At 51.9% G+C, this 18,843-nt stretch overlaps 1 protein-coding gene across 1 annotated transcript; it reads right to left on the bottom strand.

Moving 5' to 3' along the window:
- Positions 1-297: 297 nt before the first annotated feature.
- Zbtb4 (zinc finger and BTB domain containing 4) lies at positions 298-18,061 on the bottom strand. Its single transcript, XM_048365849.1, has 4 exons — positions 17,923-18,061; positions 6,064-6,134; positions 4,617-5,656; positions 298-3,968 (listed from the first exon to the last, which is right to left on the bottom strand). The coding sequence occupies exons 3-4, from the start codon at positions 5,645-5,647 to the stop codon at positions 2,024-2,026; spliced, it is 2,976 nt and encodes a 991-aa protein (XP_048221806.1). The 5' UTR covers positions 5,648-5,656; positions 6,064-6,134; positions 17,923-18,061; the 3' UTR covers positions 298-2,023.
- Positions 18,062-18,843: the final 782 nt, after the last annotated feature.

Below are 18,843 nucleotides of genomic sequence, written 5' to 3'. Positions count from 1 at the left end.
TTACATTCAGTAGGAAATTCTTCACACAGGCTATGGCCAAGACCAAGAAAAGTGCAAAGAGACAGAGGAGGAATGGAGTGACTCCTCTGTATTTAACATTCAGGGAGCCTGTCAAAATCCTTCCCTCACCAGGTGCCAGTGGCTCATGCCTATAATCCTAGCTACTCAGGAGGCTGAGATCTGAGGATAACAGTTCCAAGCCAGCCCAGGCTGTAAAGTCTCTATGAGACTCTTATCTCCAATTAACCACCAGATAACCGGAAGTAGAGCTGTGGCTTAAAGTGGTAGAGTGCTAGCCTTGAGCAAAAGAGCTCAGGGACAGTGCCCAGGCCCTGAGTTCAAGCCCCACAACCGATAAAAAAAAAAAATCCTTCCCTCCCCTTTCCTATATGCTGGGAGGGTATAAGGGTGCTCCTGGAGCTCTACGAACTCATCTCTCTCCAAAAGCCATGATCTTGTCCTCTCTAGTTGCTGAGAGGACAGCCATCCTGGCAAAACAAAACAAAACAAAAAAACAGTAGCTGAGAGAAATGCTGCCATGTGGACGACATAACCTTTCTCCCTTTTTAAACTGCACTCCTTCAATTCCCATTTGTCAAATTTGCTCCTCCAGTCTGGCTCTCCCCTTGAATGGAGGTGGATGGGATGGGAAATACTTATCCAATTACAGAGCAGAGAGGCTCTGTTTTTCAAAAAGAACTAAGAGCAAACATTTCCTCATCTCCCCACTGGAAGGAAAACGGACCCCTGACCAGGGTTAACTAGTGCAAATTAGGGATTAGGGACTATCTATGGTCCCTGCACCCCTTCCCTAGGTTGGGATCTTTGGGTGTGGGGAACTGAGTCAAAGATGGGGTATAAGGTGCTATTTTCGAGGGAAGGTTGGTGGGGATACCCCAAAGCCCACCAGGAGAGTAGGATGGTCCCCCCTAAACCATCTGGTGTCTAGTGAGGACAGCAACACTGGGGAAGATGGGAAAGGTAAGGATGGAAGGTCATGTGCAAATCTTGGGCTTACCCACTCATTGAACCCCCATAGTTTTTTCTGGCTATTTGGTCTAGTCTGGGAGAAACCATGAGGGGGGAAGCAGAGAGAACATAGATTCTTTCCCCCATCCCATATGGTGTCCTTTCTTGACCCTCAAATCTGGTGTAGCCCAGAAGAGGCTGTATGTAAAGGCAGGAAGAGGCACAATCTACTCACCTCTTTTGCCTTGGAAGAATCGGAGGGGGGTCACTGGATCTGAAAGTCAAGGTAGGGAACCAAGAGTACCCTGCCCTGGACCAGAAAAGTGCTCAGTCATGGATCAGAGGTGTGTCCTTTCCCTTCACACCTCCTTTTACCCTGGATTGGGCAAGGCCACCTCCAAAGTTGAGGAGCACAGGAAGAAATATGGAAGATCCAAAGGCGTGGAAGCCAAGGAAGGCATGGCATCTGGATGTGAAGGAAACAAGGACAGAGAGAAACCCACCCTTGGGAAGAACGGAATCCGAAGCCATGCTCCCAGGCAGGTGGGTGGGTCCGTGATCACAATGGTCTGGTCCAGGCCCTGGGCCACACAGAATGGAATGTGCTGGGAAGCATCTGGGGAAGGACTTAGAGAGCTTCAGAAAGAGCAGAGATAATGAGGTGAGAGAGATGTTTTCCCCCTAGGTTTACGAATGAGGGGAGCAGGTTAGACATTCAGAGCTGGTGGGGGCTGTGAGTAGAGATTCAGATAAGTATATTGCTCAGTTGCCCCAAGGGCTGGGGAAGGGATGGGAGCTGGCCCTGCCCCTCATGGGAGCCATTCCCTGGAGGAAGATTGAGAGGGGAACAACTAAAGATCCCTTCCCAGGAGATGGGAAAACTACAATCTCACACAAAGCAGCCTGACCCCTGAGCTCCAGGGACACCCAAGTCCCTGCACAAAAGTGTGGTGGGGCTCCCAAGGGGCAAAGGAGGCCAGGGAGCTAGTATTGGTGGTGGGGGTTCAGGGAGGGTGGCATCTGGTGGAATGGGATCCTGATCCCACATCCTGGCTCACCCCACATCTCCCTTCTGGGTTCTGTCAACCCCTGGCCTTTCCCCTTCTCCCTTAGGAGGACCTGACGGAGGGAGAATTGGGGGGGGTGGGGTTGGGGGAGTAGGAGGAGCTGCTTGAGGATTCACTGTGTAGCTGAAGACTCCTGGCAGGAAGGGAAGGGCCCCCCCACCCTTCTCATCAGGTAGGACCATGTTGAGAGCCACTGGGAGAGCAGCCAGGTTGCTGAAGTTGTAAGGGTAGGCAGCCAGGAGCTGGGGGCCGTAGACCAGTGGGTAGGGCTCAGGATAGAAGGTGACCTTGGCAGCTTCCACATGGTCCCCCTCGGAAGCCCCCACTGGCCCCTCACCCCCAGGTTTTCCTCTGCCACCGCCAACTTCCCGGCCACTCCCTATCAAGGCCAGTGGGAATTCCTGCACAGGTGGATACACATGGCTGCCCCCCCCTGCTATTGGGGGTTCCTCACCCCCGGAGATGACAGGGTCCTGGAGTGAGGCTGTCTGGGGAGCCTCCTCAGCAGCAGCACTCCCACCTCCAGCCTCCCCACTAGATGAGGACACTTGCATCTCCTGGGGGGCCTCCTCCTTGACAGCCCCGGGCCTGGTGCCAGCACTACCCTTGGAATAGGCGATGACAGGGGTGGGGGTCCCCCCAGACCGCTCTGCAGCATGCCTCTGCCCATGTCGGCTCAGGGCAGCTGCTGTCTTGCACACCTTGGCGCAGTGAGGGCAGGTGAAGCGGGTGGAAGGCCTCCGTCCGGTCCTGGAGCTGTGGGAGTCCCCACTGTGGACCTCTTGGTGTTTCCGAAGCTTCCTGGGGTTGGTGAAGGTCTGGCCACAGTCCCCACAGTGGTGCCTCCGCTCGCCACGTGTGCGCCCTGCTGGGCCTTCCACTGCTGGGCTCTCTTCCCAGGCCCTCCGGTCCAGTTTCTGCCTCCAGCGTGGTGGTCGCCGACTTCGGGGGACCCCATTGCCCCCACTGCTGCCCCCGTTGGTAGCTCCAGCCTTGCGCTTAGGCTTGTAGGAATAGTAGGGCCTCCAGAGCTGATCCTCCCCACTGGCCTTTGATTCTTCCTCATTGTCCTCCTCCTCCTCCTCCTCCTCCTCCTCCTCCTCCTCCTCTTCCTCCTCACTCTCATCCACCTCCTCTCCGCTCAGCTCCCCAGGACGCAGATCGGTTTCTGAGATGCGACGCTTGACAATGGCCTCCTCCCCAATTCTCACAGTGATCTGACACAGCGGAGGCGGGGCGGGTAGCTGCGAGGAGCCCCGGCCTGTCCCTGCGGAGGCCCCCCCAGCCCCTCCAGCCCCACCCACGGGCTTGGCCGTGTAAGTCAGAGTCCGCCCAGCCCGAGGATTCCGGCTCTTGGTCTCCTCCATGGCCGTGGCCGGCCCTGCAGGTGTGGCTAGGCTAACAGTGGTGGAGGCTGGGCTGGTGGGTGTGGCTGCAGGCTCTGGGGGAGGAGGTGGGTACTCCCGTTTCTTGGGGGGTCTCGGGGGAGCAGTGTAAGTGATGACGGAAGCGGCTTGGGATCCTCCTGTGCTGGCCGGTCCACCCCCTGCCCCACCGCTGCTGTTGCTCCCATGGACAATGACAGAGGGAGCTGGGTGGGCGAAGGTGATGACAGAGGGGGGCGGGCCAGGCTCAGGGGCAGGTGGGGGTTTGGGTGGGGGGCTGGATGGCATGACCAAAGGGGCTGGTGCATGGAGGTTTGGAGAAAGGGGGGCCTCCGGAGCTCCTTGGCTGTAGGTCTTGTAGGGCCGCTTGGCCGCCCGCATGGGGAGCAGGCGGTACAGCTTGAGGGTGTTCAGCTTGGGCTTGTAGCCTCCATTGGGTGTCTTCTCACTGGCTAGGAGGCCAGGGCTGATGCCATGGAAGGCTCGCTGGTGGGTCTTCAGGTTATAGTAGGTGACAAAAGTTTCCCAGCAGAAGATGCACTGGTACCTGGGCCAGGACAGCAGAGAGCAACAAAGTTGTCAGAGGCTCTGAAACCAGCAGCTCAGCTTCCCATGTCCTCTATAGCTCTCAAACCTTTGTCCCTCACCACCATATGCTCACTCTCCTTTTGTGCAGCTTGCCTTACCCTACCAGACTCAGGGGGGCACCAGTCCCAGCTCAACAGCTCCCACTCACCGTGTGACTCTTAGCCTTGGTTGTGAATTGGGAATAGTCTCACATTCTACCTCCCAAAGCCATCTTCAGAAGCACCAATGACAGAATGGGAAAACATTACAAACAGACAAACACGCTATGGAAATACCAGGCACTGTTTGGAGTATTACAAGTACTGGCAGGCAGGACTACATTCTCAGATTCCTCTCCTGTGAGGACAATTTTCTTGTCTCTTCCTTTCTTTTCTCATAGCAAACAAGCCAGGGTATGGCAGGCAAGTCACTGATAAACACCAGCAGAAGGGACCAGGGGTAGAGGGAGGCAGGTAGGTGGTGGGAGAGTGAGCAGGGGTCAGGACACAAATGGACTCCAGGGTGGACTTGCCAGGCCCCATGCTCTGCCCATTCCTTCCTTTGTCCTCTAAACACTAATTCTTGGCCTCTCCCCACTTCCTCTCACTCCCCAGGCCTGGCCACTCACCTGCGCTCCCCAGTGTGCCACACCTCGTGCTTGGTGCGGTACTCAGCCAAAGCAAACACCTTCTCACAGTAGCGGCAGGGGTACTTCCTCCGCCAGGAGTGCACATTGCTGTGGCGCTTCAGGCTGGACAGGGTCACGTAGGAACGCTCACAGGCTGCACACACGTAGAGCACATGGCCACCCACTACCTTCACCAAGTGCTCAGGGCCACCTCGGAAGCCCACTGTTGAAGGCAGGGCTGAAGCATCCACTCCTGCAGGCCCCCCAGGGCCAGGACCCCCAGGTCCCAGTCCAGTAGGCCCCCGAGAGCTGGCTCCCCGTCGACACTGAGCCTCATGTGTCTGCAGCCGCTTGGGATGGATAAAGCTTTTTCCACATCGAGGGCAGGAGAGGGACCGACGGGGCAGCAAAGGCTGTGAGTCAGAGGTCTCCACCTTGTCATCCTCCCACTCTCCATCTGGCCTAGGCCCGGGACGGAAGCTGTTATCTTCAGGTTGTGAAGTGGCCACAGGGGCTGGATTTGGAGGTACCCAGGCATCGCCTCCCTCCCCTAGGCCCTGCAGGCGTGAGATGCCCAGTCGTCGCCCCAGCGCTCCGATCTCTGCTACAGCTGCCCCATCCCCTCCACCATCAGGAAGGGCAAGCCGGGCACTGTAGATGAAGTTGAGGACATCGGAGAAGGCAGCTGCTGGGACCCCTGGAAGCTCCAAGACCCGGGGTGGGGATGAAGTAGAAGGGGAGGCTGGAGGAGGAGAAGAGGAGGAAGAGGAGGAGGAAGAGGCAGCTGTGGTGGTTGTAGGGTTGGAAGCTGAGCCCCCAGTAACTGGTGGGAGGGCAAGTGGGGCTGAAGCTAGCAAGGCTTCTCTGAAGAAAGGACTCGAGGCAGCCAGGACACTGCGGTGAGCTGGGAACTTGGTGTCTCCTGCTATGAGGGTGACGTCACAGAAGAGGCCACGGAGCCGCTGCTCATTGAGCTGGCGCAGGACGGCAGGGGCATGGGATGGATCCGTCACCTCTGCAGGGGGTGGCATGGCGCCAGCCTAGGGAAAGAAAGAGGCCATGGAGAATCTCAAAGGCTGGGCATAGTACAGGGCTTTTGAGACCAGGAGATGAACTGGGAGGAAGTCAGAGGCTGCTGGTCACAACCCAGTAGAAATCTGAGTCACAGATGTCCGGGGTTAACCCAAGTCTGGCCAATGTCCAAAACCAGAATGTCTAATATGTGGACCGGAAGAGGCCAGTGATATTTTAAGTCACAGTGAAGGCTAAGGCCTTCTATCCTCCAAAGTCACAGATTAATGCAATGCAAACTTCTCTGTTATTGGAAGGAGGAAAAGCGCCCCATAACATTTCCTGTCACTTCCCAGCCAGGATAAAATGGATGCCCTTGCTAGCCTGCTCCTTTAGGTGTAATTTCTCTTAGCTACAGTCATCACAGAATTCTCACCTGAGAACACAGCCAACATGGAGTGGAGTGGGAAGTGGCTCACTGAGTCCCTTTTGCCCAGCCTCCTCCTTCTGTGGAGAAACAGAAACCATGTCAAAGGAACTGAGTGGAAGAGAAAAGGGAAGGGTTTTCAGGATGGAAACTAGGAAGGAAGAGACCCCAGGAAGTAAGTGCTGGGGATCTGTCAGGGTCAAAGAGGACCCTAGAACTGTGCTGCAGACTCTGACCTCTTCCAGGAGCCTGTCAGGTTGCTTGGCCACATCCAATCAGACCGCAGAGGTCACACAGATTATTGCAGTCTTGTTCTGTTGGCCCGGAGAAATACAGCAACAAGGTAATTTGCATATCCCCAATTCATCTCCAACAACACAGCAGCACAGTTCAATTCTTATTGGTTCAGGGAAGGCTGGCAGATCACTCTTAAATGCACTTGGCTCAGTCTTGGGGCTCAAAGGAAATCAAAGCTTTGCATGTGGTCTTTTATCACAGTGAGTTTATTTACATATCATAATAAGCTTCCCCCCCCCCCCCCGTTCCCTCCCAACCAGTCCTGGGGCTTGAACTTAGAGCTTGGGCACTGTCCCTGAGCTTCTTTTGCTCAAGGCAAGCACTCTACCATTTGAGCCACAGCACCACTTATGGCTTTTTCCGTTTTTGTGGTACCGAGGACTCAAACCCAAGGCTTCAGCTATCTGTTAGGCAAGCACTCTTACCACTAAGCCACATTCCAAGCCCTTTTTCTTTTTTCCTTATTGGACCAAACTACTACTCAAATTAGACTTCGCAGGCTTCCAGTCCTATAAACCTTTGAGAAGATTTGTGGCCAGTTAACCACCAATTCACACAGAGGACTTCGCTTACTCTGGTCTCCAGAAGGTACTGACCTTTCGGTCAGCAGATCAGCAGTGAGAAGACCTGGGCTTCACTTTGTACTGACGCCTGGTGGCCTGCAGATTTGGGCTTTAGAGAGAGAGAAAATGCTGCCCTCATCTCACCTTTAGCCAGAATGCTTATCCAAAAGGAAGAGCAGATGACCCAAGCCCAAGTTCTGGCACTCATTAGCCAGAGAGCACCTGACAGTGGATTCCCCCATGGGCACAAGTGGGTCTTGGGTTCTCGTTTTTCAACTGAAGATCTGACTTCCAGAGCTATACAAATGTCTTATCCAAATCCACACAGCTGGTAATACGTGAGGCCTGCTGACCTGAGAGCTCCAGCTGCTCTCATTCTCCCTCTGGGAATGCATTCTGGGAAATCTAGCCTCTCTGTGGGGCATCACTCCCAAATGTCCTGAGTCACATATATCCTCAGAAGTATCCTGCACAAGGAGTTCTTCATCTTTTTACCCCCCTGGGGGGAGGGAAACATGTTCCTTCCCTATTTATGGCTCATATTATCTGGACTAAAAGACCCTCTTCCCAGGAGATAGCTCTGACACCTTTCCTGGATGGCAAGAAGGTGGTAAATAGGGCGGTATTCAACTTTTAACAATTCAACCCTGACTGATAGACATAGACCAACAAACTGGTCAAATGTTATCTGGTTCTTGGAACTGGAAGCATAGCTCAAGTGGTGGTCAGCCATGAGAAAAAAAGCCAAGTGAGAACTTGAGAACCTGAACTCAAGCCCCAGTACTAATGTAAAGTGACAAACATTATCCAGTCCATTCCTGGCTAGTGACTAGCTGTGAGTCTGGTGAAAAGGATCGTACCTCATCATGGGCTGTGTTCAGATCCCTCACCCCTTCCATGGCAGTCCCTGGACCACTGGGATCCTAAGAGCCAGTACTTTATTTGCCTTATTTCCTTTCTTTTCTCATTACTACAATAAAAGGTTGCAGTCAGCATCCCCACTTTGACTCAGGCATGGTAGATTGTCTAGTTAGTAGTCAGGCTGGGATCTGATCTCACAAAGTTTGACTCCAGGGCTGGGAATGTGGCTTAGTGGTAGAGTGCTTGCTGAGAATGCATGAAGCCCTGGGTTCAACTCCCTTAGCACCAAATACACAGGAAACGCCAGAAGTGGTGCTGTGGCTCAAGGGGTAGAGTGCTAGCCTTGAGCAAAAAGAAGCCAGGGACAGTGCTCAAGCCCTGAGTTTAAGCCCCAGGACTAGCAAAAATAAATAATAAATGAATGAATAAATCATACTTATAGCCCCTATTTTGGTGCCACTAGCCTACTTGCTCTCACCTTTATGAAAATCACAAGGCCCCTTCTTTTTTTTTTTGGCCAGTCCTGGGCCTTGGACTCAGGGCCTGAGCACTGTCCCTGGCTTCTTCCTGCTCAAGGCTAGCACTCTGCCACTTGAGCCACAGCGCCGCTTCTGGCCGTTTTCTGTATATGTGGCGCTGGGGAATCGAACCTAGGGCCTCGTGTATCCGAGGCAGGCACTCTTGCCACTAGGCTATATCCCCAGCCCACAAGGCCCCTTCTTTCAGGAAAGAGGTAGCAACCCTTTGCAGGTGAGTGAAGTCAAGGTTCAATGCTAGTCCCCATTTACCCATGTCCAGACCTGCCTACCTGAAGGCTGTATGTTGCAGGCTGGGTGAGGGTTGCTATGATATTTAGATGAGGACTGTCAGAATTTATTAGAATCATCCTAAGTCAAACCTGGACTAACAGATCATCCAGAATCATTATCATCATGGCCTTTTGTGTGTGGGGGGGTCATTGGGCTTGAACTCTGCCTGGGTGCTGCCCCTGAGCTCTTTCGCTCAAGGCTAGCACTCTACCACTTTGAGCAACAGCAACACTTCTGGGTTTTTTATGGTAAATTGGAGATAAGAGTGCCTGCCCCAGGTGGCTTTGAACCATGATCCTCAGATCATGATTGAGTAGCTAGAATTATAAGCATCAGCCACCAGTGCCCAGCATCATTGTGGTCTTTGTAGATGCCATTTGTGAAAAACTTTTGTGCAAAGTATTTTATCTGCATCATCTCATTTCAATACTCAAAATGATCATATAATTAAGAAATTAAACACTCAACTCATTTTCAGGGACTATAGTGGTGGAGTCCTTGGTCCCTGGTCTTGTTACTAACCCAACTGAGGTTTGGATAGAGCTGTCCACATTTCATCTGTCTCATCACTGGACCCTGCATGCAAAGGCTTATGGGAAGTGAAGGAGATACAAGCTACATAACCTTAGGGAAGGTACTTCTCTGAACCTAAAATGTCCTTGTCAAAGAATGGTATTGAAATAAAGATTTTTTCAATTGAGGAGAAAAGATATCTGAAAAAAAAAAAAAGATGCTGCAGGGGCTGGGGATATGGCCTAGTGGCAAGAGTGCTTGCCTCATATACATGAAGCCCTCGGTTCGATTCCCCAGCACCACATATACAGAAAATGGCCAGAAGTGGCACTGCGGCTCAAGTGGCAGAGTGCTAGCCTTGAGCAAAAAGAAGCCAGGGACAGTGCTCAGGCCCTGAGTCCAAGCCCCAGGACTGGCAAAAAAAAAAAAAAAAAAAAAAAAAAAGTTGCTGCACTACTGCACATGTAAGGCATTATTCCCTATACAATACAGTACAACAACGACTTCTGTGGCATATATGTAGTATTAGGTATTATAAGATAATGTGTGTGTGTGTGTGTATGTATGTGTATGTTCTCGAGCTCGAACCTAGGGCCTGGGTACTGTCCCTTAGCTTTTTTTCACTCAAGGCTAGTGCTCTTCCACGTGAGCCACAGCTCCACTTCTGGTGGTTAATTGGAGATGAGAGTCTCATAGACTTCCTTCCCAGGTTGGCTTAGAACAGTAGTGCTCAGATAATTAAAAGTACATGCAAGAATGCATGGGAGTTAGATGAATTGTGTCATTTTTATAGAAGAGACTTGAACATACAAGGGTTTCAGGATCTGTGGGGCATCCTGGAACCAAGGGATGACAGTGCCTGCTCTTATAATTCAATCTTGGAAAATGGAGGGGGCAGTGGTGAAAAAAACAAAGGACTTCGAGGTTGTTTAGTAGCTCTGTGGTTTTAAGTTTTTATTCTTTTTTTAATTTTTTGGTGCCAGTCCTGGGGCTAGAACTCAGGAACTGTGCACTGTCCCTGAGCTTATTTTGCTCAAGGCCTGCACTCTACCACTTCTAGTTCTGTGTGTGTGTGTGTGTGTGTGTGTGTGTGTGTGTGTGTGTGTTAACTGGAGATAAGGGTCACAGAATTTCCTGTCTGGGCTGGCTTTGAACAGTGATCTTCAAATTTCTGCCTCCTGAGTAGCTAGGATTATGGGAAAGAGCTACCAGTGCCTGGCCAATTTTAAGTTTTTAATTTGTTTGTTCTTACTGTTTCTTTACTTTTTCTGTGTGGCCTGGTATTGGTGTTTGAACTTGTGGCCTGCGCCCTGTTCCTTAGCTTTTATGCTTAAAGCTACTGCTCTACCACTTAAGCCACAGCACCATTTCTGGCTTTATTTTTGGCCAGTCCTGGGGCTTGAACTCAGGGCCTGAGCACTGTCCCTGGCTTCTTTTTGCTCAAGGCTAGCACTCTGCCAACTTGAGCTACAGCACCACTTCTGGCTTTTTTTTACATATGTGGTGCTGAGGAATCCAATGCAGGGCTTCATGCATGCTAGACAAGCATTCTACCATTAGGTCACGTTCCCAGCCCCTGCTTTTCTTTTCTTTCTGGTTAATTGGAGGTAAGAGTCTCACAGACTTTCCTGCTTGGGTTAGCTTTGAATCCCAATCCTCAGATCTTAATCCTTGAGTAGTAGTTTAGGATTATAGGCGTGAGCCACGGGCACCCTGCTTGTTTCTCCACTTTTGACTGCCTATGTGATCTTTGAGGGCACTGAAGCAGGGATCTGAGCAAACCCACCAGACATGTTCAACCTCAAGGTGTTGCCTCCACTTGAAAATGTTCTTTCTCCAAATAGACTCAAGGCTCATTGCCCCGCTTTTCTTTTCTTTTTTTTTGTCAGGCCTAGGGCTTGAACTCTGGGCCTGGACACTGCCCCTAAGTAATTCAGGTCAAGGCTAGCAATTTACTACTGGAGTCACAGCTCCACTTCCAGTTTTCTGGTGGTTAATTGGAGATAAGAGTCTCACAGACTTTCCTGCCTGGGCTGGCTTTGAACTACAATCCTCAGATCTCAGCCTCCTGAGTCGTGAGAATTACAGATGTGAACAACCGGTGCCTGGCACCCAGCTGCCCCACTTCTTTTAAGCCTTGACTCAAAAGTCACCTTGCTTAAGGGATTCCCTGTATACCTCTCACCTCTGAAAACATCATATCCCCCATCCTACTTTATTTTTTTCCTTATCACTTACTAAAATATAATGCTTATTTAACTCTAGAATGTAGGCTTCCAGAAGGGCAGAGATAAGAATGTTTTCTTGGGCTGGGAATGTGGCTTAGTGGTAGAGCGCTTGCTTAGCATGCACAAAGCCTTGGTTTGATTCCTCGGCACCACATAAACAGAAAAAGCCAGAACTAGTGCTGTGGCTCAAGTGGCAGAGTGCTAGCCTTGAGCCAAAAGAAACCAGGGACAGTGCTCAGGCCCTGAGTCCAAGCCCCAGGATTGGTGAGAGAGAGAGAGAGAGAGAGAGAGAGAGAGAGAGAGAGAGAGAGAGAGAGAGAGAGAGAGAGGAAAAAATTGGAGAAGCCTGATGCTGGTGATGCACATCTGTAACCCTAGCTACTCAGAAGGCTGAGATCTGAGGATCAAGTTTTGAAGCCAGCCTGGGAAGGCAAATCTGAGAAGCTATCTCAGAAGAAGGCAGAAGTGGAGCTGTGGCTCAAGTGGTAGATTGATTGCCTTAAGTAAAAAAACAAGTGAGGGGCTGGGAATATGGCCTAGTGGCAAGAGTGCTCGCCTTGTATACATGAAGCCCTGGGCTCGATTCCCCAGCACCACATACATAGAAAAGGGCCAGAAGTGGTGCTATGGCTCAAGTGGTAGAGTGCTAGCCTTGAGCAAAAAGAAGCCAGGGACAGTGCTCAGGTCCTGAGTCCAAGCCTAGGACTGGCAAAAAAAAAAAAAAAAAAGTGAGAGTTCAAGACACTAAATTCAAGCCCTAGTACTGATACAAAATAAAAAAAATAATAATAAAGAAAAGAAAGAAAGAAAAAGAATTCTGGAGCCAGATGCTGGTGATTCACACCTGCAATCCTAACTACTCAGGAAGCTGAGATCTGAGGATCCTGGTTCAAAGGCAGCCTGGGCAGAAAAGTGTGAGACTCTTATTTACAATTAAGCAGTACAAAGACAAAGGCGCGGGTGTGGATCAAATGATGGGGCATCAGCCTTGAGAGAAAAAGCCAAAGGACAGCACAAGGCCCTGATTTGAGCCCCAGTAGCAGCACCAAGAAAACAAAACAACAACAAAATAACAAAAACTTCTGGTAAGTAAAAGAATTTGCTTCCAAAATCTGACTGGAGGGCTGGGAATATGGCCTAGTGGTAAAGTGCTCGTCTCGTATACATGAAGCCCTGGTTTCTTCTATTCCTCAGCACCACGTATATAGAGAAAGCCGGAAGTGGCGCTGTGGCTCAAGTGGTAGAGTGTTAGCCTTGAGCAAAAAGAAGCCAGGGACAGCGCTCGTGGCCTGAGTTCAAGCCCCAGGACTGGCAAAAAAAACAAAAACAAAAACAAAAACAAACAAAAGCAAACAAAATCTGACTGGAAGCTGGGCATGTAGATGATTACCTATATTATGCAAGAAGACATATGCACTCAGGAGACTAGGGCAGGAGAATGACAGTTCAAGGCCAGCCTGGGCTACATAACAAGATCCTGTTTCAAAAAGAGGAGGGGTTATAATCTCCTCCTTAGTACCAACTGAGGATGATGATTCTAACTTGATGACATTCCGGGCACTCACAATTTGCCTGATACATTTCTAGGGGCTTTTATGTGCATCATCCCATTTAGTCATATCCTCACAATACCTTGTGCATACCTTATAGTAAGTGTTCAACCAAATTTTTTGTGTGCTGGTCCTGGGTCTTGAACTCAGGGCCTTGGAGCTGTCCTGACCATTTTCGCTCATGGCTGTCATTCTACTACTTGAGTCACTTCCGGCTTTTTAGTGGTTAATTAGAGATAAGAATTTCACAGATTGTCCTGCCTGGCCTGAATTCAAACTGTGATTATTAGATCTCAACCCCCTGAGTAGCTAGGATTAGAGAAATGAGCCCCTGGCACACAGCTATAATCTCCCAATTTTACACAAGAGGGAACTGAAACTCAGAAAGGCATGTACCTTGCTCAAGGTCACCTAGCTTGTAAGCAGCAGAGTTAAGATTTGAATTCAGGCCTAGCTGCACCAGATGATGAATGCCTCTCTTTGCTATACGGCTGAATCCTGTCCTGAAGGGGGTATGGTGGGCCAACTGAGTACATAAATTGCACAAAGCCTCACGTGTTAAGAGCTAAATGTGTCATGTCTGACTCCACCCTTTCCCTCTGTCACCAAGTCTGGCTAAAACTGTGAGAGCTTGGGAAGGGCTCTGGAAGCCCTGCCCTTGATCTCTCTCTGGCCCCAAACTAGTTCAAGCCCTTCTTTACACTTTAGTCATAGGCTCACAGCTAGCCCCATGCCTATAGGTTTTACCTCTTCCACTCCGCTTTCCCCCATCAGGAGTCAGAATTCCTAATTGGTGATCCTGAGCCATTATGTCAGGGCTCAAAGCTAGCCCAGATCCCCACTGAGTCCAGAATGAAGTTCAAATTCCTCCAATAGGCACGCAAGAAGCCCTGGTTGAGCTCTAGCCTCCCCTTAATCCCTTAGTCTTTCCCCCCTTTCCGTTTTTCCTTCCTTCCTTCCTTCCTTCTTTCCTTCCTTCCTTCCTTCCTTCCTTCCTTCCTTCTGCCAGTACTGGGACTTGAACCCAGGGCCTGAGTGCCGTCCCTTACCTTTTTCTACTCAAAGTTGGATCTCTACAAGTTGAGTCTATGCCTCCATTTCCAGCTTTTTTTCTTGGGAGGTGGGGTTGGTCCTGGGGCTTGAACTTAGGGACTGGGTGCTGTCCTTGAGCTCTTTTGCTCAAGGCTAGAGCTCTAGCACTTTGAGTCACAGCTCTACTTCCAGTTTTCTGGTGGTTAATTGGAGATTGGAGTCTCACTTTCCTGCCTGGGCTGGCTTTGAACCTCAATCCTCAGATCTCAGCCTCCTGAGTAGCTAAGATTACAGGTATGGTACCCAGTGGCTTTTTAAATTTTTTTGTATTTTTTTTCCGCTTCTTTTCTTTTTTTTCTTTGCCAGTCCTGGGGCTTGGGACCTAGGGCCTGACACTGTCCCTAGATTCTTTTTGCTCAAGGCTAGCACTCCACCTCTTGAGCCACAGTGCCACTTCTGGCTTTTTCTGTTTATGTGGTGTTGAGGAATCGATCCCAGGGCTTTGTGCATGCTAGGCAAGCACTCTACCACTAAGCCACATTCCCAGCCCCTCACTTACAGCTTTTTTGTTTGTTTTGTTTTTTTGCCAGTTGTGGAGCTTGAACTCAGGGCCTGAGCACTGTCCCTGGCTTCTTTTTGCTCAAGGCTAGCACTCTACCACTTGAGCAACAGCGCCACTTCTAGCTTTTTCTATATATGTGATGCTGAGGAATTGAACCCAGGGCTTCATGTATACGAGGCAAGCACTCTACCACTAGGCCATATTCCCAGCCTCCACTTCCAGCATTTTTATAATTGGAGACAAGAGTCTCATTGCCTAGGCTGGCTTAAAACCTTGATTCTGAGACCTTAGCCTCCTCCTGTGTAGTTAAGACATGAGCCACTTTACCAGTGTTCCCTTAATCTTACCTGTGTCATTCCCTCCCCAAACACTGCTTGCTCACCTCCATGCTTTAGCCTGGGGCATATGGGGGGTGTCTTACCTGCCAGTAATGCCCTTTCCCTGACCTCTTAATACCACTCTAAAATGTTAAGATCTAACTCAAGTGCAAGCTCCTTCCTCCTTGTGAGCCTTCCAGACTCACAGAACAAGGACAATTTCTCCTTCCTCTGATTCATCAACATTTTGTACCCCTCTGGCCAGGACTCACATTACATAGCAAAGACAGGTTCTCATGGCCTGTGCTGGGATTCCCAGGAGCACGCTGGTCTTTGGAAATGGATTGGTGAGATGCTGAGTTCTACAGAAATGAGTGCAAGTGGGAGAGTGAGCGAAGAGGTTCAGAAAGGCTGCAGAGGACAGCATTCTGAGTACAGACTCTGCCAGGTTTGGTTGGTTCATGCCTGTAATTCTAGCTACTCAGGAGGCTGAGATCTGAGTATTGCTGTTTGAAGTCAGTCCAGGCAGGACAGTCTGTGAAATTCTAATCTCCAGTTAACTAGCAAAAAACCAAAGTGGAGCTGTGGCTCAAGTGGTAGAACGCCAGCTTTGAGTAGAGAAAGCTAAAGGAAAGTGCCTAAGACTCTAAGTTCAATTCCTAGTATGGGCACAAAACAAGACCACAGACTCTAGAACCTAACTCCTTGGGTTGAAAATGAGCTTTACTTCTTACTAGCTAAATGGCTTTGGGGGAATTGCTTAACTTCTCTGAGCTTCATTTACCTCACCTGAAAAAGTGAAATAATTTGAGTACCTACCATGAAGATTGGGTAGGTAATGGGATGTAAAACCCTGGGAACTGTTTCTGGTGTAGCGCCAGGACCCAAACCAAATGTTCTAACTATTGTTATTAGCAAAGCCAGGAGAAGGGGATTCTTGGTCTTGGCAGAGAGCTGACAAGGGCTGTTTCTGCTTCTCAAGTCTATTTCCTACACACTGTTGGAAAGTAGGTAGGTCAGGCAATAAGATCCATTTTACAGGTGAGGAACTGAGGGCATGCACAGGGAAATGCCAGTGAGGAGGTTGCAGAGCTCCCCTAAGTCTTCATTGTTGTGTAGGGCTGCTGCCTTGTACCTACGGTGCAGGCCTAGCATGGCAGCCAGTTCCCTCTCGCAGAGGATCCAGCCAGGGTGCCCTCCGACCTCCTTGTCTGTACACATCCTCCTACAAGCCAGGAGCAGTAGTCCATGTTGTACACAACTGGAACAAGCAGGCATGTGCATGTGCATGCACAGACGGACACACACACTCACCCCTACTGAAGGGCCCAGGACTCAGAGGTGAAGAAAACCTGTTCTGAGGAATCTGCCTAGTGAGCAAATTCTGAGGCCCTTCTAGTCACAGGAGTGGTGCCCAGTGTGCGTCAGAGATCCCCCGCAAGGAGGAAGAGAGAGGGAGAGGATGAGTGAGCAAGAGCGAGCAAGTGAACCAAGCGAAGGAACAGAGGAGACTGAAAACTTCACATTGCTTTTTTCCATTTTAGTGACAAAAGTCACACCCGACCTTTACATAAACACGGCCAAGGAGCCACTCTGTCTAAGCTCACTTCCCTTGCAGGCGCCAAGACTCTCCTCCCAGTGACCCTGACACGCTGGGTGAGGGGCAAACAACAGACCCTATAAAAACACAAGCTGGACCAGCCCCTGCCCATTGCCTGCGGCTCCTACTCTGCCCATATTTATCTCCCCGACTTTCCGTAACATTCTGCTGGCAGCCCCATACCACCAGTGAGGTACACAGAAGGGAAGCACGCACACAACTATGGCTGGTCTCTGGATCTGAGGCCCACTTTGCCCTTGTCATGCCACCTCTCACCCCACAAGTGTTTGCTGTTCGCCTCCCAACCCTACAGACAGTCCGGACAGGCCCCCACAAACGACGCCACGAAAGAATCATGTGGAGGATGTTGCAAACACACAGCCTTCTTGCTTGGCTCCCCACAATCTCACAACTTGCATATCCCACCCAGAGCCCCTCACACTGTGCCTGCAGACCCTCAGGCACCCAAGACACACCCTAGGGTTTCTCGCTTTCCTGTGATCAGTGGGATTTGAGTTCCAGATATGCAAATTCCCTTGCCACTCACTTTTCACACACACAAGCCTAGCCACCAGCCTATCCTCACCAGAACTGGACCACACCTCAGAAATAGGACCCTGACATCCCTTCTAACTTAAAGGTTTGCAACTTGCTCCTTCAAATGGGCACATCCCGGTGCCCTCCATAACCTATACACAGTAAGGCCAACTACTCAGAGAACAACTGTTTACTTAAACAGTTCGTATGTGTAACATAAGAAATGCGTGCAAGAAAACATACATGAACAAATTGCGCTCAAGGTATTGTGTCCCGCTTAGAATGTGTCACCCAGAGCCACAGAGCCATATCTTGTAATTCTGCCCCACAACACTGGACACCCCTCCTGGCTTTCTATCTCTATGGCCGGCCCAGTTGAGGGCCTTACCTGGACCCTTGGGTGCAAGAAGAGCAAACGGTGTTGCTCAGGGCATTTTACCTTGCCCCACAACACGGCAGGAGATACAATCTCCAAGACTGGCATATACACAACCCTGCCCCGACGGGCTGCCGGTTCCGGGGCCCCTGCTTTCCATGCACACCCCGAACACCCCAACTCAGCGCTCAGCGGCCCACCCCTCCCCCCTCTGCCTGGCTCCTACGCCATCGCCCTCCCAGCAGTTTGCAGCCCTAGCTCGGGCTCACACCCGCCCCACCCCACCCCCAACCTGCCCCACAGAGGGAGGGGGACACTGGGCTGCAGGATTAACCCTTCCAAGGAGGAGTGAGAGCGACCCCCCGACGGCCCCCGGCAGCTGGGTCCCCGGCCGCTGCGCGCTCGGCCCCCACCGGGGCCCTGCTTCGGGCGCCCCCCGCGCGCTGCGCTCCCGGGGGCGGGGCCTACTCAGCCCCCGACCCCTGCGCCCCCAGGTCAACTCCGAAGGGGAGCGGCCCGGGCGTGGGGCGCGGCCGGGCCCCCGCGGCGCCGGGCAGCGGGGAGGGGTCCGGGCAGCGGGCTCCGGCCCGCCCTGGCTCTGCCCGGCTCGCCCTGGGGCCCACCTGACTGCGATGGCGCCGTGTCCACCAGGCCCGGCTCATCCCCGTGGCCGCCCCCGGCCGCTCCAGTTTCGCCCGCCTCCAGCTCTGGCTCTGGCTTCGGCCCTGGCCCCCCCAGCGCCCGGCCCCGGCCCGGCCCCGCCGCCGCCGCCGCCGCTGACATCATCGGCTCCCCCCGCCCCGGTCCTACCCCCACCCCCATCCCCGGAAACAGTCCCCCCCCAGCGCCGCCGCCGCCGCCGCCGCCGCCGAGACGAGGCCGGAGCTGCGCAGCCGGCACCGGCGGCTCCGGGCTCCGCGTCCCGCGGCCTGGGCCAGGCCGACCCCGCGCAGGGACCGCGAGCCGTCGGCCCACGGATAGGGTGGACACCGCGCGAGGGCAGGATGTCCTGCAGCGCCCCGAGGGGCTTACGACCACCCTCTCTGGGAAGGAGCCCCCCCACCCCCAGCGCCTCTCACTCCGCGGTGACACCACGAAGAGCGCGCGTGCGCGCGGGTGCACACACACACACACACACACACACACTCTCCGGGGTCGCGGATACACAACATGGCAGGCTCGCAGTGCCCCCCCCCCCCCCGTGAGACCCACAGAACCAGGGTCAGCGCGATCTTAGGGCTGCCCTGGGCAGGCGTGCAAACACGCGCGCACAACACACACACATGCACACACGCATTTTCCGGAGTCGCAGATACACAACATGGCAGGCTCGCAGTGGGGCCCGTGAGACCCACAGAACCAGGATCAGTGCGATCTTAGGGCTGCACAGAGGAATGTGTAGGGATGTGTGGGGATGTCACTGGGCCCACAGGCAAGAAGACCTTACCCCTACATAGTGAAACATGTGTCTATGACAACCAAATCAGATAAACATTCAGCTAAATACTTTCCCTCCACCGATGGAAATAGCCACATCTATATAT

Source organism: Perognathus longimembris, chromosome 17 (genome assembly GCF_023159225.1).
Source record: "Perognathus longimembris pacificus isolate PPM17 chromosome 17, ASM2315922v1, whole genome shotgun sequence".
In the NCBI taxonomy this organism is placed as follows: domain Eukaryota; kingdom Metazoa; phylum Chordata; class Mammalia; order Rodentia; family Heteromyidae; genus Perognathus; species Perognathus longimembris.
Note: the sequence above shows the minus strand (reverse complement) of the source record. Positions and strands in the feature narration are given on the sequence as shown.